Genomic DNA, 27,686 nt, shown 5'->3' on the forward strand with positions numbered 1-27,686 from the left:
TGAGCTGAAGTACTCCTGAGGTCCCATATGCCTAACCGTGACGCACAATCACCAATGAACTTAATTTCTACCCAGTACTTGAAGGAGTAATTAGTTATCACAGTTACCTTGTATTACCAAACGAAGCAATTATTATGTAATACTTTATTTTGTTTGGTAAAAGTTCAGGTTGCTTTGTAAATTTCATTAAATAAAATTGTCATTTATTATTTCTTACTCAAAATACTTAGTCTCAAGTAGTAGTGTCGAGAAGTAGTAGTAGAAAGGCAATCTTTACTCGTAGCATGCTTAAATCTGCTTTCTCGGTAACTTAAAGTTGCATATACACACATGGTATGTTCACAGTGTCACCTATGATGGATTGCCCGTCACCTTATTAAAAATATTAAAAAACCCTAACCGTATAAATCTATTACGATGTCTTATTTTTTTTCTGACAATGGTAGAGTATATTCCGTGTAAGAAGAACGTCGTAACCGCAGATCACAAGCATGGTAACGTCAGAACGTGATATGTGACATTGACTCTAATAACTATTAATATATGTATCAAAATGGCGTAATTCGGTTAACAATATTTCAGGAGTGAGATACGAAGCGATTCTTACATAATCGAACGGCCTAAAAATCGTACGGCCTTGCTCATAAACGACGTTTAGCGGGTGTTTAGTTACACAGATTTCTCTCTTTTTATCATTGTTGATTTGACATTCGGAAGAAGAAGATAGCATTATTTAGTAAAAACGATTGTTATTGAGAAATTACAGATCTGTGACCGAATTACGAGGTATAGATTCAGCGCTGAACGAAAGGGATTATTATTGTTATTATCGATCATTGATTTTCTAATGTCGTATTGCAAAACAGCGATCGTGTCGTCGGTAAACTTTCGAGTTTAAATTGTGGTACGAAGCATTTGTCAATTACTAATTGTAATATTAAGAGTCTGTCTTGTTCTAGAGCTTAATTTCGACGTCGTCATCGTCGTCGATTATATTCGGATATTCGATTTTACCATTGTGGAAAATATTTGTATTAATAAATGAGGAGTCTGTATCTATACTTTTTTTCTAATAGCTATTTTTTAAAATATACTATACCAAAATTCATCAAACTTAGCAGAAGACATAGTGCGTTTCAGAGATGTATATAATATTATTATTAAGCCGCTTTTAATTGAAACGTGACGAGTATTTAATTAAAGTTCTTCTTTGCTTTATAGAGACATATTAAATGCCTATCAATGCCATGATAATAATGAATAATTAGTTCAAAAAGTTGAAAGAAAATAAGTGATTGAATTTCTTCAGTACTTTTTATAGGGGGTTCTATAAATTTGCACAAGAAAGGGTTGAGAACCGCTGTCCCAAAATCGAGACATGATATTTTCTATCGATAATTGTACGCTTGTGTTTAAATTGTGAACTTTCAAATGCAATATGTCAGAAACGTGAATTTGTCGGCGCACGATTGTCATTACGCAAATATTCGAAAGTCAACACATTTGAAACATTGGAAATGTTTTTGTTGATCACGATATTTGAAATTAAATTATAAATATATATGTATATATAAATACTTCTATCAAAACTCGACAGACGTCTGATGTATGCAGCGCCATCTACAGGCGAGTTAAAACAAAGTTCATAGTATAGAACCGTGACCGGTAGTGACCGGTAAAGATTTTGGCGTCTATTAAAATCAAACATATGTGTATGTATATACCAAGATGTATTTTAATGTTTAGACAAGTAATTGTAATCTGCGGTTTAATTCGCGTTTAGTTGGTCGAACGTAAGGTGTCAGGTAAAAATATAGCCTATGTTCATCCTTGGAGTTGGAGAGTCCATATCAAATTACATCTAATTTGGATCTGGTAGGATTACATTTTTGGGTTTTGTCTAAGTTAATTTAAGTTCAACTGTAGAATGATTAATGAATCGGTTGCGAGAAAAAAATATATGTTTGGTTTTCATAATTTTAAGGAGCCCATTTTCATTCGAGTTAAAATCTCTTATATTTGGTTATAATATTCAACTGCCTTTTCGGTTAAGTCACAAATTTACGAGGCAGCAGATTCCGAGCATAGGTTTCAGCCCAACAATCGAGCCATTAAATACTTATTGGAGTTTTTCTGACGAGAAATTCACGGTTAACAGGCTGGAGTCTGGTAATTAACAGTGTTTAAACACGCAGAGCTAGTGGTACTATGCCGGATCTTTTTTCGGCCTGAGGGAATGGTCTTGGTGACCGAAATCGTTCAGGAGGGCTTTGTGAGTCGACATTAGAACTGTTTATTGCCAGCTGTTATTCTTCGTTTACGACATCACGCCTGTGTTTGCTTTTAATAGTTCTGCGGTTTAAGCGTCGTGAAAACTTTCCGCTTGCATATTAATTATAATTTAAAATACATATGATTACATGTATTTGTATCCATAAATACGGCTGATGTTTATATGTAATCATTTTATATGGCTGGTTTTTAATAGTGATTCTGTTATATAGATTTTAAGTTGAAATATATGTATATACTTTAATAGAATCTTTGGAGTTTATTTTTACAACTGATAAGCTATCCATACAATGTGATCAGCAAATATTAAATTATACTTTTTTTTATTACCTTAAATTACTCTGATGCGTATTTATTTTTAATTTTCCATTAGGAAATTGACTCATTATCCTTAACACAGCTTATTTAAATAACCCATTAGGGATAATTTTCACTCATAAAGTACCAAACGATATGTAAAAAGAGTACGAGTATGTATAAAGAAAATAGTCAATAATAGGAAAACATTGTACCGGATTTTGTAGTGCTGGTGGAATAAATACATGTGTTTAACCCTGCAGTAATGCCGTAAGCAGTATTATCCGTCAAAGTATTCATTGTAAAATTCGTAGCCTACTAGAAGTTGATTTGAGTTTTTTGACTGGTTGAAATAACAAACATCAGAAAATTACAGGTAATTTGAACAGTAATCTACTTAAAATATGAATTCATATTATTTTAATTTTGATATTCGTATTAAATTAACAATTGCATATTTAATTTTGATCCATGCTGTTTAGCTTGTAATATAATTTACCTTAAAATGTTATCAAATTCGGTTCAGCCAGACAGACAGACACATGTGTAGACTTCAAAATTTTGTACATAGGAAATAAGAACGTTTAAAATTAAAACTGAATTATGTCTAATTTCATTGAAAACCTTCAAGGTTTACGCGAAAAGACTCATCGTAATGAGTTCATAAAGCAAAAAGGTTTTAATATACGTTATACAGCCGGTATGTACACATACAATGAGATCCTCTTTCGATGAAGTCTGTTGAATAAAAGCCTCGGGTCAAGACCTGAAGATAGGCAGCCCTATAAATGTAAATACAATAACAAAACGATATGCCGCGCCTCGCCTCTGCAAGGGTGAGTCATGGTGTCAAAATCCATATCGAGGAGGACAGCACGGCTGCGGGCGTGGATCATGTTCTATACAGACTTAGAAACTTGATCAACGACATGTTAGCAGTAGTGTTGCCACATGTCGTCATTATTTTAAACATTTTAGATGTTAATATGTAGTATTAAATCAAAAATCAAAATCAAAATCAAAATAAACTTTATTCAAGTAGGCTTTTATAAGCACTTTTGAATCGTCGTTTTACAATTAAGTGAAGCTACCACCGGTTCGGAAAGTAGATTCTACCGAGAAGAACCGGCAAGAAACTCAGTAGTTACTCTTTTTTAACATTTAAAAAATACAACGTCATGTTAATTAAATACAATTATTTCAATTAATGTATCCTGCTTGGAAGTCAACAGGTATTAACTCCACGCTTTTTTATCATCTACAAAATCTTGTATCGAATAGTATGCTTTTTCTACCAATGTATTTTTAACAAACGATTTGAATTTACTAAACGGCAAAGTTAAAAATTTCTGCGGAATTTTATTATAGAAACGGATACCTTGCCCCAAGAAGGATCCATTGACTTTGCGGAGTCGGAAACTTGGCGTTATAAGTTTATCCTTACTTCTAGTGCATATACAATGATTATCACTGATTTTATCAAAGTGATCAATGTTACTGTGAATATACATGATATTGTTGTAAATATATTGCGACGCAACAGTAAGTATTCCTACTCTGTTAAAAACATCCCGAAGAGAGTCTCTAGCTCCAAGATTATAAATAAACCGAATCGCTCTCTTTTGTAAAATAAAGACAGATTCAATATCAGCAGCGTTACCCCAAAGTAATATGCCATATGACATAATACTGTGAAAATAACCAAAATAAACTAAACGAGCGGTATCAATATCAGTTAGTTGTCTAACTTTTCTAACCGCGTATGTTGCGGAGCTGAGTCTTCCTGTTAGGGATGATAAATGAGAGGTCCACTGAAGTCTGGAATCCAATTCTATTCCTAAAAACACCGTAGTATCAGCTACTTCAAGACGGTCACCATTTAAAGATATATTATAATTTTGTTTGCTAACATTAGGTAGGGTAAAAACTACACATTTTGTTTTTTGAGCATTCAAAACTAAATTATTTACTGTAAACCAATTGTGTATCTGTGATAATGCACCGTTCACATCGTCATAGTCATTTTTTTTCCTGTCAACCTTAAAAATCAGCGAAGTATCGTCAGCAAACAACACTATATCACAAATACCCTTAACATAGAAAGGAAGATCATTTATATATACTAGGAATAGAAAGGGACCCAAAATTGAACCTTGTGGAACTCCCATTTTTAACGTAGATCCAGAAGACTTTATTCCATTAATGAAAACTTGCTGGATTCTTTGACTTAAATATGAAGCGATGAGATCAAGAGCTTTACCTTTAACACCGTAATATTTGAGCTTATAAAGAAGCGTTTCGTGTTCTACACAATCGAATGCTTTAGATAAATCACAGAATACTCCAATAGCGTTCTGTGATTTCTCCCAAGCATCGTAAATATGTTTGAGAAGCGCAATTCCCGCATCAGTTGTCGAGCGACCTCTTCTAAAACCGAATTGCTCACCATGAAAAATAGCATTTGTACCGAAATGGACGAGAAGTTGATTTAAAATAATTTTTTCGAAAATTTTACTTAAAGATGGGAGTATTGAAATAGGCCTGTAATTACCGGGATCGCTTCTGTTTCCAGTTTTAAAAAGTGGTAAAACTTTACTACATTTTAACAAGTTAGGAAATGAACCAGTGTCCAAACTCTTGTTAAAAATTACTGCTATATACGGAGCAATATCGTATATGATGTTATTAAAAAATTTTACCGAAATGCCCCATATGTCGTTAGTTTTTTTAATATTTATAGTTTTAAATACTTTTATGACATCTATTGCAGAAACCGTTTCAAATGAAAAATCAATAACGCATTTAGAAACACTATTATTTAATAACCTAGCTGCATTTGATGTAGATGATTCTAAATGAAATGTTATTTTATGGGGTACTTTATCAAAAAATGATTCAAATAAATTAGCAACCTCTAATTCAGAACTCGTGTATCTACTACCTGTGTTCAATTCTATTGGTATCATTTCCTTTTTGTGTTTTCCACTAACACTACTAATAACATCCCATGTGGCTTTAATTCTATTATCAGAATTCAGGATTTTTTTCTTTAAATATAAGGACTTAGCAGAAATGCATACTGTTTTAAAAATTTTTGAATATTTAATGACGTATTCTAAAAAGGCTACGTTTCGATTCCACCGCCTCATATCATATAAGTCGTATAATTTATTTCTACTTTTATAAATACCAACAGTAGCCCAGTCACTAAACTTTAATTTTGTGTTACTATAACATGATTTCATTTTAAATATATTGTTAAATTCTTTTAGTATTACTTCAAAAAATGAATTATAAAGCTCATTTGGATCCTGTGTCGTAAGATCTAGATTAGACAATTTATACGCCACAATATCTTTAAAACAATGTAATTTGTTAGCCGTTATTGGCCTGTATGTTATTTTTTTTAAATGATTTATTTCTTTGTGTTTTAATGAAAACTTCTGACCACAATGGTCAGAAGTTAAATTATTTATAATTGATACTTCATATATTTCACAGTCACAGAACACATTATCAATACACGTAGAAGTGCCGTCGGTTATTCGCGTCGGTTCATTAACTCTATGAGTTAAATTAAATGACATAAACAAGGCAACCAACCGAACACTTAACGTAGTTTCTTTAAGTAAGTCGACGTTAAAGTCCCCACATACAATTATATATTTATTAGTTTTACATAGCTTTTTAAGAATGTCCTCCATAGTGGTTTCAAACAAATAATAATCTCCCGATGGGGGCCGGTACACGCAGACTATAATGTACTGTGGAAATTCCACGCAGGATAGTTCGATAGTACGTTCGATAGAGAGGGCCACAATATCTTTTCGAGATTTACAAACGATATCATTCCGTACTAATATTAATGAGCCACCACGAATAGCACTCCCTCTTACGAACGAACTTGACAGTTTAAAGTTTGAAATATTAAATATGTCAAATTTTTTAACCCAATGTTCTGTGAAACAAAATACATGTATTTTATAATACTCCGAAAATAATTCTATTTCATGATCTTTGCCACCTATGCCCTGTATATTTTGATGTATAATATTTAAGTAAGAGGGCGCAGATGTTGTCGTTTTATTTAGTTTAAACTATTAATTCGAGTATTTTTAATTTTGTCGGTGTTAATATAAATTAAATTATTATTTTTATTATACATATGATCCTTGGTAACATTACTTGTAAAATAATTTTTGATATTGTAGGCAATTAGGTTACCAATTTGTCTTTTCGATTTCATTGGTAGGTACATAGTATCCTCTGTCCACTTAAATCTATGAATAAATTTATTAATGTCAAATAACATTAAATCATTACTGCAATGTCGAGTCAAATTATATAGACATAGGTTTAAGTCATAAATATGTAAATTCTGTGCATCTGTCAAGGTATGTGAATATGGAAATAAACTAATTATAAATTTGCATTTCTTTTGATTTTGGATTTCAATTAATAATTTAATATCCTTAATTAAACTCTTTTTGTTTAGAGACAAACTGTCACCATGCATTAATACTACTACATTATTAGAACCCAGATGCATAGAATTTATTTTATTTATTTGGTATTGATAGGTTGCCCCGGGTGAGCATGTGTTAAATACATTTTTTATTTCACTTTTAATTATTGAGCCAAAGCCCTGTCCTAACTTATCCGATACTACAATAACATCTTTATTTAATTCTAACCCCAGTTTATTATGGTTATGGATCCCTGGTGCACATTGACTCAATTTGATAGGTGATACTTTGGTATTATTACTATTAGGAGGAACCAACTCATTTTCCTGAGTATGCATACAGTTACATTTATTCGATAAGGATTCAAATTTTTCTAAGTTAGAGGTGCATAGCTCAAGAAGATTGTTGGCTGTGTGTATGTGTTCCTCTATCTGTTTTTGAGCCAATTCATATTTTTTATTAACAAAATCTAAAGATCTTTGTAGGCTAGAAATTTCTAATTGCAGTTGTTCAATGTCATTTTCATATATTATTTTATTATTCTGCAATTTATTATTTGATGATTTTACTTTATTAATTAAATGTGACCGGTCTTTTCTCATTTTGCATATGTATTGATAGTTATTAATGTTTTTTTTTGTTTTACGGATGAATTTATTTAATTTTATATATTTTTTTATCTTATTATGTGAACTCATGGGTGTATGTTTAATTTTAGACTCCTGTAAGGTGGTATTGGAGTCAGGGGCAGGTATAACTAACTCATTATACAAATATTATACAAATATTTACAGATGTTAAACTAGATTACTAAAAAATACTCTACTATTTTTTGTTTGTTTGGAATTAGTTTTACCCGGCATCTACGCCCGCATGTGATATCCTGTCTAACATATTTTTCTCTCTGAGTTTATAATCAATTTCATATCCAAGAAGCGGCCCGCCCCGACTTCGCAAGGGGGCATAGGTTTTTTTTAAATATTTTTTGTTGCTTTTTTCCGATATGTTTAACAATCATCGTTCTATTTCAACTTATTTACACAAAAATATACCTAAACCTTTCTCACGGATCACTCTGTCTATTAGTGAAAGCCGCATGAGATTTCGTTCAGTAGTTTTGCAGTTTATCGCGAATATACAGACAGATAGACGCGGCCGGGGACTTTGTTTTATAATATGTGGTGATGACTATTAAACGAGGAGACAGTGTATACCGTTAATATTGATGTAAATCAATATTTGATCTGGCAACACTAGTCGCTGTGTATATGCGACCGGTCTGATAGTTGTGATAAAACTTTCAATCAAACTAGAAACGTGTCTCCAGTGATCAACGAAGACGTTTTACCCGCTACGTAGCTTGCAGCGCTGTATAAAATTTCACTTTTCTCGTATTCACTGTTTTATGGTGTCTTATAACTAGTTACGTTTAGCCTGTTGGGGTTTTCGCGCGATGTATTTCTTTAACTAGTAGGTAATGCTAATACGGAGTTCGCACTTGAAGAATAACGTTGGAGTTTGGCCGAATTTCCTCGCGGCCTTCGTTCGTGCCCATCGTAATTTATCTGCTAGGCTATCGTGTCTGGTTTAATAATAGTCAATACATTATATGAAATAAACAAGAATTAATAACATTAAATGCTTAAATATATACAAATATGCATTAAAATTAGTTACTGTATAAATTTTATTATATGAAATTAACTTAAATATTTGTTTAAAGTTTGTATGATTATTTTTTTTTATGTTACGTTTACGGTGAAATTATTCACGTGTAGGTTAGTTATCACCACCGACTATAGTCATTGGCGCTAAGAGAAATATTCCTATATGCCATACATTGCAAATCCGTCTTGGGAAATCAGCCTTGGAAACTCAGATGCTATGGCCCTTGTTCCTGTAGTTATACTTACCTTAATTATATAGTAGAATATCTCATGAGTATTTCAGTCCATTGGTTGTGGATTATTTTCAATGAACCACAACGCTTCTTGGCTATTTTTAATATCTTTCGAAATTATTTTATTATTTATGTTTACGAATTCTTCGCAAACGACTATACATTTGGATGTACAAAATTTTAAATATCATTACTCACTATTCATCTATAGGTAATTTTATTAGAATCTTATGCCATATAAATGAATTAAGTTGTTCATTGCGAAATAAAACATAATTAATAAGTAATTTGCACCCGAGACCGACTTTTGACCGGTTTCTAATACATACAAACGCTTTCATTAATAAATGCATTGAAGTATTTTGTACTTATTAATTCACGCTCCTTTTAATCGTGTATATACCAAATAAGTCGATTTTATGATTTTTTAGTCTCAAAATAGATTTTCTTGATCTTGTAGAAACGGTATAGTGCTTGATTTTTAAGGAACGAATGACGAATCGCAACGCAATCGCAACATCGCAATCTCTCAGTAAGCTAAATTTTAATATGTACATAATATGTTTGTATTCTTTGCGTGTTATATAAATAGCTGTGCACTTGATTCCGTTCGCGTAAACATTTGATATATGACGGTATTGTCTAAATCCTATTAAAACTTTACTACTCATTGTAAAAAATGAGTTTCATCAGATTTACGCGCGTGAAGCTCAAGAAAAAAACAAATTATGTTCTTGATCTATTTTAAGTCATATGTATGTAAGCCGAGATGGCCAGCCAGTGGTTAGAACGAGTGTATTTTAACAGATGATCGTGGGTTCAAACCTAGGCAAGCACCATTTAATATTCATTGTGTCTATTATTCATCTCGTGTTAGCTGTGAATGAAAACATCGTGAGGGAACCTGTATGTGTCTAACTTTCATTATAATCGAACCGCCTTGGAACAGCGTTGTGGTATATGTTTCAAACATTCTCCTCAAAGGGAAAGGAGATCATAGCCCAGCAGTGGGAAATTTACAGGTTGTTAATGTAAAAATGTAATATGTACAGAACCGATTTACGATTTTTATAATATGTATTGTTCGATACTAACGGCAAATGTTGCCTCGTGAAATATAAGTGCATCTTTTCGTTATACTTAGTTTTATTTAACAAGACATTATTTTTCTTATCTCGCCTTTTAATTACTCAGCGGCCGTTAAAACGGTAAATATCGAGTAGCGTGTTATAACCCAAGCTTCCGAGTAACACAGTTAATAAGAGAGATGATTTATGAAACTGTATCAATCTTTAATGTACCGAACAATACCACTAAAGGTACGTTACCTAACTAGGTTTTTTGTTTTGACGTTTCATAAATTCAATGGATGCGAGTAGCCTACAGACTAGACTAGAGCGGCATGCACTAGGAGAGGCCTATGTGGCTGATGATGATGATGAAGTACTAATCCGCTCATCACGTATTGTACTGTCAAACAATACTTAATATGGATATGTTTGAGATGAGAATGAGCTAAGGACATGACATCTTAGTTCCCAAGATTAGGCGCCTGTATCAAAAGCAATGATTAATATTCTTACAGCGCCGATGTCTATATTTAGTGGTGATCACTTACTATAAACTCTATTGCCAGCCTGCCTATCTATTTAATAAAAAAAAAGAATAAAACACCTATTTAAATTGTAAAATTTTCGTACTGGATGTTTTAATCTTTGCATTGAGCAAGGAAATAAAAAACTTGGATCGCCTGAATTGAAAGTTCCTTTACGCGATATGTTCAAACTCAAACTCAGATAACTTTATTCAATATAGAAGCATTACACTTTCTTATTGATGGTCAATTGAAACACTACCACCGGTTGCTATAATAAAATACCCTATAATGTATGTTGTTACAGTTGGTCGTTAGGTTTTCGAGCCAATCGATTCACTTAAAAGATATATAATACAGTTTTACAGGTGCACTTGATTTGCCGTAATTATGTTACATAACGCCCAGACCTAGCTTTGCACGAATAAAATAGAAGTCTACATAAAATCATAGTATATGTACATCTTAATAGGTCAGCATAATTTCCTTATTAATTATTTTCTTCTATTTATACTTTTTAAAATGATAAGTAATACAAGACCTTCGTCAATCATTAGTTTTTTATTAATTATATTGAAATTCATCTGTTAGTTTTGAGTTTATCGTGTACAGACGTATCAGGAGGACTTTCTTTTAGATAACGTTAACTATACATTATTATTATTATGATGATGATCTGTTCAGGATTTCGTTACATTTATGTAATAGATTAATTTAAATTTCTCCTTTCTGGGAATACATGTTAGATTTAAGTCTGAATTGTAACATGTTCGGAATCTTGGAAAAAGCGTATTTGTTTTTTTTTTCAAAAATAAAATATTTTGATTATTAAATACTACTTCTCTAGATACCCTAGAGTATTTTTAATTAAAGAATAGTTATATTTCCCACTGAAATGAAATTCAAAACAGCTTGGAATTGTTTTATTGTCCTGCCTGTGTACGTAAATACATACATACAAACCATCATCCATAATGATCAGCTGATTGTCAAGCTGAATCAAAAGTTTAGGAGTTGATTTATTTCAACCAAATATACAAATTTCAATTTATATATCAAATAGATAGTGTACATTATTATAATAATAGTAAAAAATATTCTATTGTGTAAGGCCGTTGTGGTTGTGGTGGCCGTATATTGATCATATCCGGCCCAGTTAGACGATATTGACCCTGTAACGGTTCAGACAAGACAGTTCTAAGTTGTTATCACAAATGTTTATTGTTATGATATGATAACGAATATTGATAAATATTTATATATTAATGATTAAGGAAATATATAATATCTATGTTAGTAGTAGTAAAGTCAGCTCAAACATCAGATATTCTTTCGCAAAACAGCAATATTTGGTATGCTTTTTTCGGTTTGAAAGGTGGCTGAGCCAGGGTAACTACAGAAGAGACATTAGTTGCCAATGTTGGCGCATTGGTGATGTAACGATTGGTTAATATTTCTAACAGCAGTAATGGGTGTTGGTGACTTGCCATCAAGTTGGTCTTTTGCTTGTCCTACCAATGCCGTAAAGTCACTAAATCAATTACTTTAAAATAATTATCATTATCATTACATTGTATGAAACAAAGTCGCTTACCACTGTCTGTGCCTATGTATGCTTGGATATTTAAATAGCGCAACGGATTTTGATGCGGTTTTATTTAAAATAGAGTGATTCGAGAGGAAGTATTTTGTAAGTAATACGTGGACTATATAGCAAAGAATTACTGACAATTAATTTTTAGAAGTTTCTAGTGTGATGTAAATAAACAAATTCTGTAGTATATTCAGTATAAGCAATGCGTCTTTGCGAAGCCGGATCGCTAGTATTCTTAACATAGTAAATATATATGAGATAGACAAAAATATGTAAATATTCCATTACAAAACAATTAAGAATCTCCAAAAATATTAGTCACGAACGCGCATCGAACACGCCGATAAATCGCAGTTAAAATGTCGTTTCGTGAAAATTCCTAAAGAACAGTGACTCTAAAAGTTCGTCTATTCGTGTTCGGTAGAAGGTTGCTAATGGGCCAACCTGTTGCTCCCTTCATTAGAACCGAGTGGGCTGTTGACAATCACGACACACTCAGGCCTAGAGGTGAAGGCTGAAGATAAGACCGACACAGAATTTCTCCACATTCGAGCAACTGTTGAATATTTAAGAGTTCACGAACTGGATGGATGTCTACTTAATATTATAATTATGTTATGAGTTTTTTTAACTAGTGATGTAATGAGTATAGTTGACTATTCGTAGTAGGTAGGAAATATGCTGCATATTTCAAGAGTTTAAGTTAGGGTTGAGACTATTGTTAGTAGGTTAGTAGGTTTTTGGGTACAGCCCAAAGTCTTCACGTTAGCGAGCCTGCACACAATTGCTACGGAAAACCTCTTAAACTATTTCAGTCCTATCGGGCTGTAGTGTGTTTGAAGACATTTATGTATGCGGCAAAGTTCTTTTAATAATGGCCGTGGCTGAAATCGGTCAGATAGGACGATATCATGTGTAATTTTTGTATGTGGCGAAGTATCTTTGATAGACTCCGTTAGCACTGCTTACATTTTTAATGGTACAATTACTATAAGTTGAGTTACGACAAACATAAAACACTAGACGGTATGCGAATATTTAGAAGGAAAATTGGCGTTGTAAGAAGTATATGTAGGTGTGTCATAAAAAAAATGAAGTCAATAAATTTCAAAATTTTAACCAATTCTAGTGTATATTTTGGGAACATTTGTTATATTATATTTTATATGTGCGTATAATAAGGCAAAGTTTTATTTTTTCAAAGTTCGAGGTGAAGATTTAGCTACAGACAGGCTTACACACAAACCAAATTCCACACGTATCTGCCAAATCATATCCATACTTTTTAACGTGTAATATTAGGCTAATTTTACATTTTTATAACGAGGGAAATGTGAAAGAGCAAGAGCAATCGTTTTGCCCAAGTTCGACCTTTACAAAAAGTTTTAATGAAGGTTTCTGGTTTGAAATACAAGCAGCAAACGTTGCCAAGAATTGTTAATGGCGTTTGTACTTTTAAACGTTTCTACGCTCAAATTAATTTCCATGCGAATGGCACACGGCGTTCGAAAGCAAAGGTCGTTGAAATTATCGTTTAATAAACACAATAACGGTCTATTATCGAATCGTGTTTGTTTTGAAACAATGATTAGGTTGAATGTTTGCTTTCGAAATTGATAAAAAAAATCATTGAATGCGTTTAGAGTTTACGTTTCTAAAAGCTTTTGCTTACTTTCGCGTTTAACTATAATAAATATTCTGAGTGCTCAGTTTTGGTACTGGTGACAAAACAAACGAGCATGTTTTTTTACTATTTTAAAAAAAAAGTCAATGTGATGATATAAACGAGTAGATTTTTTTAATATGTCTAAGCTCACAGCGCTCTACCGCTAAGCTTGATGAGGAAGGTGTTCTGTCTGAATTTACAAGTGGGGGTATATTAAGGATCTTTTTCCAGGTGGGTTCTGGTCGCTGCAGCTCTCCGGGCACAGGGCCGCTTTCCCCAGCGGAAGGACCGCGCTGGCACGCTCACCATGCACACCCACTGCATCACGCTTTGCTATCGTCAAGCGTAAAGCGCGGCAAAGAGCTGTAAGTAACATAAATATATAGGTTTTATTAGTTCGCTCCCAAACAGGAGAGTATTTGTGAGACCTTCGACGATATTTTGACTGGCAATCTTTCTAGACTGTGTCTTTTGGTCAACGTAAAGGATAGAATTCTGTGTAAAGAGCAAAATATGTAATATATTTTATTATAAAAAACTATGTATGTGTGTGTAGCTATAGGTGTGTACCTGTGTGGTGTTGGTAATAACGTTAGATATTTAACTTGCAAATAAAAATGACGCAGAGAATTCGACAAGTTTGTACCATTGATATTTTATTATCTCCCTTAAGTGTGGGTAGGTTGAGTACAGTTGAGCATGTCGCAAAAAAAAATTAAAATAGAAAATACTTTGTTCATTTTTTTTCTATAGCTTTTCATACTCGATAGTTAAACGATGGACGACTTAAATATGTAATCGATTTATTTATTTATTTTTATAATCTTAATAAACTATGAATTTTAAAACGAGTTAATCTGAGAAAGTTTCTAGCTATCGTTTATCCATTCGTTATCTGTCAACGTTTTCACTTATAATATTTATTGATTTCTCATAATCATAAGCGAATATCGATACTAAATATGTCGATTTCGATCTAAATTTATTCGTAAAGATTAATTACTACGTCGATGTAATCACTTATGTTACAGGCTTACGGCAGAATTGATTAAGTAATCGATTAATCGGATAAAAAAAACATACTGTATTTTTTTATTTAAAGATCGTTGAATTATTTAACATTACGTACTTGTAAATCGATAAAATAATATTTTATTTAAATTTTATTATATTCGAATTGCGACTTTTGTTTTATTTTGTTATATTTTTGGTTAGCTTATAAGGCAGATGAGGATGACCCAGGGATCGCTCGGGGACACTCTTTCAAAAATCAAAATAAAATAAACTTTATTCAAGTGGGCTTTATAAGCACTTTTGAATCGTCATTTAACAATTAAGTTAAGCTACCACCGATTCGGAAAGTAGATTCTACCGAGAAGAACCGGCAAGAAACTCAGTAGTTACTCTTTTTCAACATTTAAAAAATACAAAGTCATTTTAGTTAATACAATTATTTAAATTAATATACCTATCCTGCCTGGAAGTCAACAGGTATTAATTCCGTTCTCTTGGCTGTAAATTATTAGTAGAACATATTGCTCTCCATTGAATATGCGAGTAATAGGTAATACGCTTTGATTTGCGAATGCCATATGAATTTCGTTGGTCGATCTTTGTCGATGGCTGGATGTTGTTTAATTGTAATTGTTAGTCAAAAATTCGAGTTTATTATACTTTTATTTAAAAAGCCGTCGATCTATTCTTAGTATATTTAACAAGATGCCTTATTTAACTTGACAGTATAACGACTCACAACAGTTGTGTTGATTTAGTTGGTACACAATAAGTCGTAACAGAGTTATAAGTAAATTATTTTTAATTGTCAACGTAATCTTATGTTGATATTGAGAGTCGAATAAATATGTGCCACAGCTTGTGAAATAAGTACCAAACCTTATTAAAAGGATAGAATATTTAGCTGTGGAATATTTACTAGCTACTTATAAGTTACGTTATTGTATTATTATGCTGATTTCCGCAAATATAAACAGTTCTAAGTCCGTATTATTTCTTTAACGTAATAACCATAACCATTATAACGCAGTTTTAGAACCAAAGTACATGCAAATGAAATACCGTCTTAAATTCCAGTAGGATTAATCGTACACGTAATGCGGGTTCACTGACCAACGAAACAGCCTTATTGATTAATATACATAATATACCATCGAACAGAACTAAAAGCCTGATCGGTCAAATATTAGAACACGTTTAAGCACAGTTTTTACGTTAAGCAAAAAAATATCTTGTCACGACCAAGCGTCAGTATAAAAAAGTATACAAAGGATACCTCTTAGATCACTCGACTATAACTTGATTGACTGATGGAGCATTGAACGAGGTCTCCTTAGAAATCGATCGTATATATAAATATAATAAACTTGCAAAGTGCAAGCCCATATGATACATGGTGGCGCAATGGCGATGTAAGGAATGGTTAATACTTCTTACAACGCCAATATATATGCGTTTGTGTTAACTTATCATCTATACATATGTATAGACATGTATACATTAGATTTATTTTTAAACGGGGGCGAAACTAGTTAAGTACATGGTATCTTTGGGTGTGAAAGCTGTGTTCCAAGTGTACGTCTCCATTGCCGTTGTTTTTTAAAATTATAGTTATCTAAAAATATATTGAATGTATATCTTTTATCAGAAAAAAATGTCAAAATGAGCCACCGAGATTTCATTATAGTTATTTACGTACATGCATAGCATGATTAAGGTTGTCGCAACTGCAACTAGTCGCTATACGAGATGGTGTCGGTTTGATCCCGATTCAAGACTTGATGTATCTTTGTAAACCGTGCACAATGCTGTTTGTCTATGTTAGCGTAGTTTTTTTGGTTCATGATTGTTTATTTTTTTTGGTATAGTTCAAGTGGGTGCCGATGTTCACTTCGAAATGCCTTTAATATTTTTTTTTTATATTCGGTGGCTGTGGCGTTAGTACTTCATTCGAATCGTTTATGTCAACGCTAATTTATGATCCCGTACGATTTTAATCGCCCGATCGTCTGACGCATACTAATTACATAAACTCCGATTACACGCATATTTGTCTCCAATTAGGTTAATCTTGATAATTTGCCACGGACTGTTATTTATATATCCGACTCGTATGTTTATTAATGTATGTTTTCGAAGTGTTTTCTTGACATTTATCTCGATCTGAGGTCACTCACAATTAGATTTTTCACCGTGACTTTTTTCATGTACGACATTGACTAGGCTTATTGTCGAGATCTAGAAATCTTTGAATTCGTTTCTCACTTGAACGTCTAAAAGATTTTCTTTTTATTATTGTCAAGGTAAAAAGCGTGATATTAATACTTGTCGACTACCAGGCAGGTTATCGTAGTTGCTCCTGCAAAAGTCGCTATGTGATTTTTTTTTATATTTTTCGATTGTTACACCGTTTTAATCGTTATTTCCATACGCACGAACTGTAAAAACAATTTTGTCATTACTTCTATAGTTTAAAAGTTTACAAATTTAACTTTGCGATATTCATATATCGAAATTTCCAAATATTGAAATAAAGATTAAATCGGCACAGCAATCGAAAAATACTTACATAAGTACATATATAATTGTCTTTTATTAACATGACTGTATTTTTAAATGTTGGAATGCACTTTTCCTATATTTAAACTACTGATTTTCTTGCCGGTTCTCTCGGGAGAATCTACTATCACTTACTATAGTTGTTAAATGACGATTCAAAAGTTCTTGTAAAAGCCTACTTGAATAAAATATGTCTTGATTTTGAAATATTAAGGTGTATACGATTCTTTTTGATAATAAATAATTAACATGCTGATAGGGACGTCCATTTAGGTATGTTTTTTCACAATCACAACTAAGGTTCTTTCGACACAACTGACGACATATCTCTACCAAATATGTTAAATAAAGATAGCAAGTATTTTACATAATTAAGAATGCCATAGATAAGAAAGAGAGCAATATTATTCTTCTTGCCAGAATCTTGTCAAAATTAATTTTGTGATTGTGTTTTGTTTTGTTGTAGTACGTAATCCAAACAAACCTTAGTAAAAGTACTACACTCCACTTTACTTACTTCCAAAATACGACATCTACTTCTACTAATGGCTATCATAGTTTATTCCAGATGTCGATCAGTGACGTCATAAGCATTCAAGGTCAAATTTGTTTGTTTATTTACTCCGACTATTGGAATAGATAGATGGTGTGTTTGCCATGTTTTTTTTGTAAGAAGAAGGGTAGATTTGAAATCGCTCTTGACAAAATCGTTATAGAAGTTCTACGATTTTATCTCGGTTTAGGTCTAAATTTTTTTTAAAAACTATTATTGTATATTTATTTTTTATTCTTTAATTATTTGGGTGACATCGATTACATACTAACGATACTTACTTCTTTTTGAGACGTAATAATACTACTAGCATAGTATTCCATAGATTTCAGCAAAATAATCTTATACTACATAACTTTTCTTCTTTTGCAGCTTCTCTGGAATCTCCCTGTTTTTTTTTTATAATGATATAACCGTTTCGTTAGCTTAATGTCTAGATTTCAAAGATCTCGAAACCCTGATATTTTGCATAATTTCTAAACTTTATTTGTTTAAGACACAGATTGATTTAGAGTTTGTTATGTAATTATTTTTAAAATGTTAGTGGAAAGTTTAGCTAAAGCGATCGAAATGGTATTGTCACGAAATGATGTTTAATAATTTAGTATTAAACGTCATTTTCCAAAAGTACAATTCTGGCGCTTAGGTCTTTCTTACTTTCCTGTGACCATATGTACATTTATAGGATTGAACTTTTGTAGATATTCTATTTGAGTGTTTTGTCGTTCAAGTTATAAGCTAATATGTAATATAATTGCGATTACGTTACATAATTGATTTATTTATTATTTTATGTCTGTGCCAATAAGAAATAAGGACATGTGAGTATTTACAGTAACCTTATCATAGATTACCTTCGTACTTGTAGTATTCAATTGTAGCAAGCTTAACTTATTACATATATTTTTAAAACGAAGAAAGATTTTGTAATAATGTATGTAGGGAAGGTTAAATTCAACTCATTTACACATTGACATATATATTTTGAAACAGGAATTGTAATGGAATGGATTTTTTTGTCTCTTTCTTTATTTAGGATGCCAGACGAGTAATAAAATCTGATGGTAAATAGTCACGATCGCTTATTAACATTACTCCTCTAATAAGTTTAAGGAACTCATACTGCTGACCATATGATCTACTCAACTCACTTAAACATATGCTATCTCTTTCTAATGTATAAAGCGAAAAAGGGATAGCAAGTATTTTGTTTGTAAACAACGCAGGACCTTATGTATGTGTTTATACATTTATCGATTATTTATTAGCCCAGTGCCAACGCCAATTTTATTTGTTTTTCAGTATGAAGAGTAATTGAGCTTTTATTGGCACGAGATATATAATGTCTTGATATTAGTGTTGGCCATATAAAATAAATGACTATGCATTTTAATTTTGTTACGTATTTAAGAAAGATATGGATTATAGTTCTTTTTTCGGTTCTTTGAATTGATAAGTAGTTGGAATGTTTTGATTATTGTTAAAGAATATTCCTTTGTATTTGATTATATTTTTAATTTCAGAGACGGTAGGCGATGGTCGGTGGCGTCGCTCCCATCGTCCGGTTACGGTACCACGCCAGGCAGTTCGAGTCTTTCAGTAAGTTTTAAAGCATGACAATTAATTCAACTTCAAATATTATCCCTTATTTTATTCCCGTCTTAACTGAGATCCGGTTTCGAAGGACCATCTACAGTTTTGAATCCTCTTCGTATGGGCTTCTGTTTTCTCTGACTGGGTCTTGTTATAAAGTGAAAATACTATTGGTATTCATTTGAAACAGTTGATTGATCTTCCTACACACCATCGACGTACGTAGGTATTGAGTAGGTGGAACCATTGAAGTGAAACCGAATAAGAGGATAGAGATCATATCCGATATAACAAAAAGACTATAATTTTATTGCAATATATAGGTATAATGGTTCGGACAACTTTGGGTTTTTTTTTATGGTATAGGTTGGCGGACGAGCATATGGGCCACCTGATAGTATGTAGTCACCATCGCCCATAGACATTGACGCTGTAAGAATTATTAACTATTCCTTACATCGTCAATGTGCCACCAACCTTGGGAACTAAGATGTTACGTCCCTTGTGCCTGTAGTTACACTGGCTCACTCACCCTTCAGACCGGAACAAAACAATTTGAGTACTGTTGTTTGGCGGTAGAATAACTGATGAGTGGGTGGTACCTACCCAGACGGGCTTGCACAAAGCCCTACCACCAAGAAAATGTATGTATGTAAAGGTGTATTATGAATATGTTAACCAATGATCGCGTGTCCATTCGTAATATCATTCAACAGTTAGAAATACTGGTATATAAACCATTTATTTATTTAGTGGGAGAATTTCTCCTTCTCGTCTTTGCGGGTATCGAAGTTTTCTTCGAATAAACAAACTTACTTGGTAATTAGTTAGTACTCCCTACTTCACACTTGTTTCATCGTCAAAAAGATTCTGTTTAGTATTTACACAGTATTGTTATGTTCCCATTGAAAATATACTTGAGCCAGTATTAGTACATGCACGAGGGACGTAACGTCTTATTCCCCAAGGTTGGTCCCACATTGACGATGTATAGAATATTTAATATATGTCATAGCGCCAATGTATACGGTCGAGATGGCCTAGTGGTTAGAATGCGTGCATCTTAACCGATGATTGCGGATTCAAACCCAGGGAAGCACTGCTGTTTCATGTGCTTAATTTGTCTTTATAATTCATCTCGTGCTCAGCGGTGAAGGAAAACAGCGTGAGGAAACCTGCATGTGACAAATTTCATAGAAATTCTGCCACATGTGTATTCCACCAACCCGCATTGGAACAGCGGGGTGGAATATGTTCCAAACCTTCTCTTCAAAGGGCTGTTGTTGTTGTTGTTGTTGTTTTATGCGGTCATTCGCTCCTCCACCGACCTGTTTCATAAAACAAATACAACTCGTATATACATAATAACAAGGAGTGGTTCTTACTAATCATAAAATGTGGTCACGTATTAATCATCATCAATAAAAGGAAACGTCGAGTGAAACTCAATATAAAGTAATCAATGAGGAATCATGACATTATTCACTGTCAGATAAAATAAGTGATAATGCTCGGTGTGTTTATTTTTATCTAATACTCAATGCACATACAGTGTTGTGGCCATTAAACAAGCAGTGTATTGTTTTAAAGGTAGCGGAAAAATCGCAACTGCCGTAAATATTGAGATTAATCATTCCTCATACTATAAATGCTTCAACAGACTTGAGAACTTGTAGTAGTAACTAGGTATTTAATAAATACCTAGCCCACAGTTACACTGGCTTACCTTTCAAACAGGAACACAATAGAAGGTATTTCTGTTTGGCCGTTGAACATATTATGTGTGGTCTAGTTGAACAAAGAATATTTTGATTCTGCTTGTAAGCTCCTACTTAAAGAAAATAAATAATAAATAAATAAATATGAGACAACATCACATACATTACTCTGATCCCAATGTAAGTAGCTAAAGCACTTGTGTTACGGAAATCAGAAGTAACGACGGTACCACAAACACCCAGACCCAAGAAAACATAGAAAACTAATGGTAATCTACATCGACTCGGCCGGGAATCGAACCCGGACCTCAGAGTGGCGTACCCATGAAAACCGGTGTACACACCACTCGACCTCAAAAAATAAATGTGATGTTGTCAAAAATCGTTTTATTAATTGGACAACAGTCAGACGAGGTGAGGTCCAAATGATAACTGTAACACAGTCCTTCTGCATGATTATTTCCTCGTTTCTATAGTTTGGTACACTTAGGTACCTTAATATTAAATGGAACCTATATGAGATATAATTAAATCGCTATTTGCGTGGCTGCTCGCGTGCATATCACAGAGTTATAATTGCTTTCGGAAGTGTAAGTTTGAGTAATTTACTTGGAATTCTAAATTAGGTAATTAAATCATGCTCATCACTGCGACCTTATTTCGATTTATTATATAAAGTATCAAAATTATTTAAGTATACTCTTATACTTTTACTTAAAACTTCCTATCATTTTTTTTTAGTTAATTCTTTTTGAATAACTGAAATAGCCGAGAAATAAATTAACAGCCTGTATGTATTATTCTACTGCTGAGATCTTAGATCTTCCCTATTGAGGAGGTTTGGAGTTTGTTCCACTACGCTACTTTAAAGGATATATGTATGTATGTACATACGGCAAATTTTCATCCGACAAGTATACTTTACGATGTTTTTCTTAACCGCAAACCGCGAAATGATTTATAAGAAAAACAAAGTACCCAAGACAATAAATGTCTTATTTTTTTCTTTATAATACACGTTCTTAAAAGTGTCTGATATTCTTATATATCGTTTATTTTATTTTATTTTATTTTGTCTTTTGTGCCGAGAGATTTCGTGCGGTTGATTTTTTTTATATTATAGATGTGTGATAACAATCAAAGAAAACCATAGACAAACATGGACCAAAAATATTTGACATAAGTCATAGATAAAATTCAATAATATGCTGTTGTGTTCGGATGCATGTGTCACAAGTAATATTAATGTTACTACCGGGTTTACCATAAGGATGAAGCTTAGAGGTAAGATAAAGGGATTAGTTTAGAAAAGTAACACAAGGACGATTAGTCACTATTCGTTATTCATCAAACAAACAGAACTTAAATATTTAGGGTTCCGTACTTCTAAAGGTAAAAAGGAATTCTCATGGGATCACTTCTTTGTACTTGTGTTTGTTTATGTAACCTATTATTATATTTGGAACGCGTAGAGTTATAAAATGCCAAACCAAAATGAAATCAAAACCTATAGGGTAATTCCCGTTGATCTAGAATCATGATTTGCCAAGAAGCAATATTTTGTAGCACAAGAATTCTTTTTTAGTAAAATCAGTGTATCTTGCATTATTGTATAACGTACGGAACCCATCATGCGCAAAGTGTTAATTGTTTCTTAAAATTTTTATTATTTTATCTTAGAAAAATTAAAATCGAGATGGCCCATCTGAGATCATTCATGTGAATTAACACATAGTTTCATTTTATAATTCATCTCGTGTTCAGCGCTTAATAACATCGCGAGGAAACCTTCACGTGTCAGAAGAAAATTAGCTATTTATCTGTATCTACCAACCCACATTGAGCAGCGTGGTGGAATATGCTCCAAACCTGCTACCTGCATTGGGACATTTACGCGCTGTAACTTTTATAAGTTTGACTCATACTTACTAAATAATATGTATATGTATATATGTACATATATACATATATCACTCATACCGTCTTAGCATTTGTAATATAAAAATATAGCTATTATTACCGTTTGACTTTGTTATTTATGTTACCGAGATGTCAGATAAAATTGTTTTATATTTCAGATTTCAACTGCATTTAAATCTGTATAACGATTTTAGCTCTTAACGCGTTGCACTAAAGCCGATATTACTACACATACCCTTATTTTAAGCTTTGAAAGTCGTCCAAGCCATCAGCATAGCTACGTTATTCCTTACACATTAGCTACTTGAATTAGATCTTAATTTATTGATGTTTTTTTTATCTGTACAAATGTAAACTGTAACTGTAACTTGTCCAAATCACAAGAGGATATTAGTGTTATAAACAAAATTTGGCATCGCTTTGACACGGTATCATTGGTCGAGAGGTTGTATAGTCTATGATAAGGTTTCGTAGCCAAATGGCAAAAAATGGAACTGTTAAGTTATCGTCATGTTTGTTTGTCTGTGAGTCTATCTGCATGTCACAGCCAAATTTATCGGATACTGTAAGAACTATACAGTTGTAAATTGGGACAGTTGCAGATTTATATTGTGAACCGCGTTAAGTAAAAGAAAAATCAAAAATTTTTTTCATCAAACCCAGGAGTATCTTTGAATAGGTCTAAAGTATATTTTTTCTAAACTGAATAATTTGCGCGAAAGACACTTCCAAAGTGGTAAAATATTTCCCGTGTAATTTCTAAAATAATACAATGGTAAAACTAATAATAAGTATATGATGTACATTACCATGCAAACTTCCATGAAAATTGGTTTGAACAAGATCTACTAAGTTTGTTCCTTTAATACGTCATAAACCGCAAACCGCAGTTTACCTTTCATTCAATCAATTCAAATATATTAAAATAAAACATACAACGTGTCTGACTGTTGGCCGCTTTTTTCATTATGGTTTTGCGATTGAATGTCGTTTTGAAATTAAACGAAACATATCGAAACTTCTGGTTCATTTATTGTAGTGAACATGGAATACGTAAATCTAAGGTCTGTGGGCCAAGTGATGGTGAGTTCTCACCATCGCCCATAGACATTGACGCTGAAAGAAATAACAATCATTCCTTACATTACACCAATGCACCATCAACCTTGGGAGCAGAGATGTTATGTTCCTTGTGCCTCTAGTTACATTGGCTTACTAACCCTTAAAATCGGAGCAGAACCAACCCCGTAGTGCCATTTGACGGTAGAGTATCTGACGAGTGGTCGTAGCCAGGCATGCTGGCACAAAGCCTACTTACTACTAACCTACCCCAAGTTTGTATATCTTCATTCCTACTTCGATTTGAATATGTTGTATGCAGTTGTATGTTATGTTTTAATGGGTATTTAGTCAGATGCTGATTCATCTCTTGCTGTCATCACTGATATAATATTTGGAAAACGACTAAAGTTATTGATCATTGGTGATGTATGTCAAAATATTAAAATGTTTACGACCAAACAGTTGGTGCAGCTTCAAGTCTACCGCTGCTGATCGATGTTTTTGATAAGATTAGTGTATAAAGTTTTATTATTTGTTAATTTCTTGTGTTGCAGTCGCAATGTTCGTCGCAGGAGAGGCTGCTGGCCGCGCAGGTGACGTGCGAACCGCCGCGCGCCCCATGCCCACATTGCCACCACCATCAGAACTCACTCAAGTAAGTAAAGTGAAGTGACAGCCTCACTCAAGTAAATATTTACAAATAGTATACAATGCTGAACTCTTGGCTCCATATCGTAATACCTTTGCCTTTGCTAAAAGAGAAAAGGAAATAATTTTATGAAAATTAATTATAATAATTTGTCTGGCTGTTGGACTGAACAAGGCATTCTAAACGACGCATTGTTCTGTGATAAATTTCCTAATTAAATATTTGCTAACATTAAAAAATAGTTATTTAAGTTCTATTTTAAAGGGTGTGTTTTATTATTTTGTATCCGACTCCCTCTTGATATTTGAAAATTGTTGTAGTTTTAAGAAAAAAAAGGACAACTGTTAGTGATTTATCTAAGTCTATAAAAAGTATTTAGTTTATACATTATATGATACTATAAATATGTAGTGTTTTTTTTTTATATTCATATTCTTCTATTATATTTATATCTAGATACATTGTTACTTTTCCATAATACTTTAGGCACATTAGATGTGTAAAAAATAGTGGAAATCGCTTGCCATTATTTCTTTTAATATGTTATTATATTTTACGTTAGACAGTCTATCTAGAGATATGATTCCGTATCGAAAAATTGTTACATTATTCTTAATTTAATATACGATGTTGGTATTTATCTTGCAGCAGTTCACAAGGCAGCGGCATGAACTGGGCGTCGCTTTCGGACAGCGGGGGAAGCGGACACGCGGCCAGAGCTCCCTCGCCCTCCCCTCGGGCCTTGCCCCGGAGAGTTAGGAGTCGAAGTCTCAGGTATTAAGGCGAAATTGTGTACAAGAATGGTTTTCTAAACCATTTTACGACGTTTGACGACCTCCGTGGTTGAGTGGTGTGTACACCGGTTTTCATGGGTACGCCACTGTGAGGTCCCGATATCCCGAGTCGATGTAGATTAATCATTAGTTTTCTATGTTGTCTTGGGTGTAGATGTTTGTGGTACCGTCGCGTCGTTACTTCTGATTTATACTACTAGTGCTTTAGCTACTTACATTGAGATCAGAGTAATGTATGTGATGTTGTCTCATATTTAAAAAAAAAAATCGGCATTTTCTGGTCGATGGGCCATTAAAGTTGAGCCTTAGTGTTTAGAACAAATTATACAGTCCAAAATGAGGACTCAAAAGTGCTTCATTTGGTTCAAAACTGACTGTTATGAGTTTTCTCATGCTTGTGTTTATTATTTATCTATTGCTCAACGGTGTAAGGTCGCTTGACATTTGTTTTCTAACTCTTTTCCTTCTCTACTCGTAATTTAGAGGATGTGGTAAAAGTCCCAGACTGATTAAAAAAGAGTAACCACTGCCGTTTATATAGTTTCTTGCCGGTTTTTCTCGGTAGAATCTACTTCCCTAACCGGTGGTGGTGGAGCTTCACTTAATTGTAAAATGACGATTCAAAAGTGCTTGTAAAAGCCTACTTGAATAGAGTTTATTTTGATTTGATTTGATTCCAAAAGAGAAAAGTCACCTGCACAGTGTTGTGTCATTTACTTACCATACATATATTCCCTTTGGCCTCCAATAGCCTTGTAGGTTACGGACACAACCTCGTCAACCAATCCATGTTCAAAGAAGGGTGTGAGTGAAACCACGTGTAATGACGAAGCGTTTTTAGTGTCCATAAAATTAACCTAATTAAAGCTATTAGGAGCTTGCGAGGTTAAAGTAGTTTGCACATCGTTTAGCGAGTCTCTAAAATATAAAAATACAGCAATTTATAGTGTTTTCAACGACGTTTTGAGGTTTCTTTGGACTTTTAATAATTGCTTCTGGCTTCAGGTAAAATTGGTCAGGATAGATTTTTTTTCGGTATAAATAATTTTAAATAAAAGGAAATATCTGTAGAAATTAAACGTTTTGCTGGCAAGTATTAGGTTCTTTATGTCCTTTTCTATATCTCTGATTTCAAAATTTCATATTTATCAGTTGTGTGATTAAGACACAATGAATCAGTAAAAAAATTCACCCAAGTATAAGTAACATTTATTGATGGTGTACGTGAATGTGTCCTCGACTGTATGCTCGAAGGTACTGTCTACTTTGTGAAAATCAAATTAATGACAAGGTATTCGTCACTGACATGTCTTTGGAGATACAAATACTATTACTGTTTGATAGTAGAATTAAGCATTGAGAGGGTTATTCTGCATGTCTTTGGAGATACAAATACTATTACTATTTGACAGTAGAATTAAGCATTGAGAGGATTATTCTGCATACTATAACGTTAAATGTTTGTCTTTAAAAGTCTTTCTTTTTCGTTGTAGTTCTCCGTCCCGCTCGCCAGGCGGCGGGAGCGGCGGCTCCGAAGGTTCCAAGGACGACGCGGTCTCGGCTATGTCGTCGCTCTTCGCGTCCCGATTCCCGGCAGCGCAGCGCGCTATGGATGATAAGTTCGTATTGCATTTATAGTATGATAATTCAACTGACTTTATGTAATTAATCTAATCTAAATAATTTCTTTAATCTTATTACAAGTAAGAGCTTACAAGACATACTCTTGTATGCGACTGAATCGATTATAAGTATGATATGTTTTTTTGAACAAATATGTATCTACCGTCAAATTAAAAGATTTTGTTGTATAAATAAAAAATTTAACAAAAAAAAAACCGACTTCAAACAAAAGACTATTTCAGAATAAATTAATATGCACTAATAAGAAATAAAAATAATTGCGTATTCAAAAACTTTTTTTGAGTTTAAAGTAAAATGTAATGAAAAATATGAAACTACTTAAAACTCGACTTACTTATATAATGTAGTTACAACTATTGTTATATTCGGAG

General features: G+C 33.0%; 1 protein-coding gene across 3 annotated transcripts in view; it reads left to right on the forward strand.

Annotated features, from left to right (window-relative positions):
* LOC124540561 (microtubule-associated serine/threonine-protein kinase 3) overlaps positions 1-27,686 on the forward strand; it is a 96,207-nt gene that overhangs the window by 48,183 nt on the left and 20,338 nt on the right. For all 3 annotated transcript variants that reach the window (XM_047118234.1, XM_047118236.1, XM_047118235.1), the window contains exons 4-8: positions 14,041-14,174; positions 19,459-19,534; positions 24,783-24,883; positions 25,526-25,651; positions 27,165-27,290. In XM_047118234.1, coding sequence (XP_046974190.1) covers positions 14,041-14,174; positions 19,459-19,534; positions 24,783-24,883; positions 25,526-25,651; positions 27,165-27,290 — 563 coding nt within the window. The remainder of the gene's footprint in view (positions 1-14,040; positions 14,175-19,458; positions 19,535-24,782; positions 24,884-25,525; positions 25,652-27,164; positions 27,291-27,686) is intronic.

Source organism: Vanessa cardui, chromosome 25 (assembly GCF_905220365.1).
Source record: "Vanessa cardui chromosome 25, ilVanCard2.1, whole genome shotgun sequence".
In the NCBI taxonomy this organism is placed as follows: domain Eukaryota; kingdom Metazoa; phylum Arthropoda; class Insecta; order Lepidoptera; family Nymphalidae; genus Vanessa; species Vanessa cardui.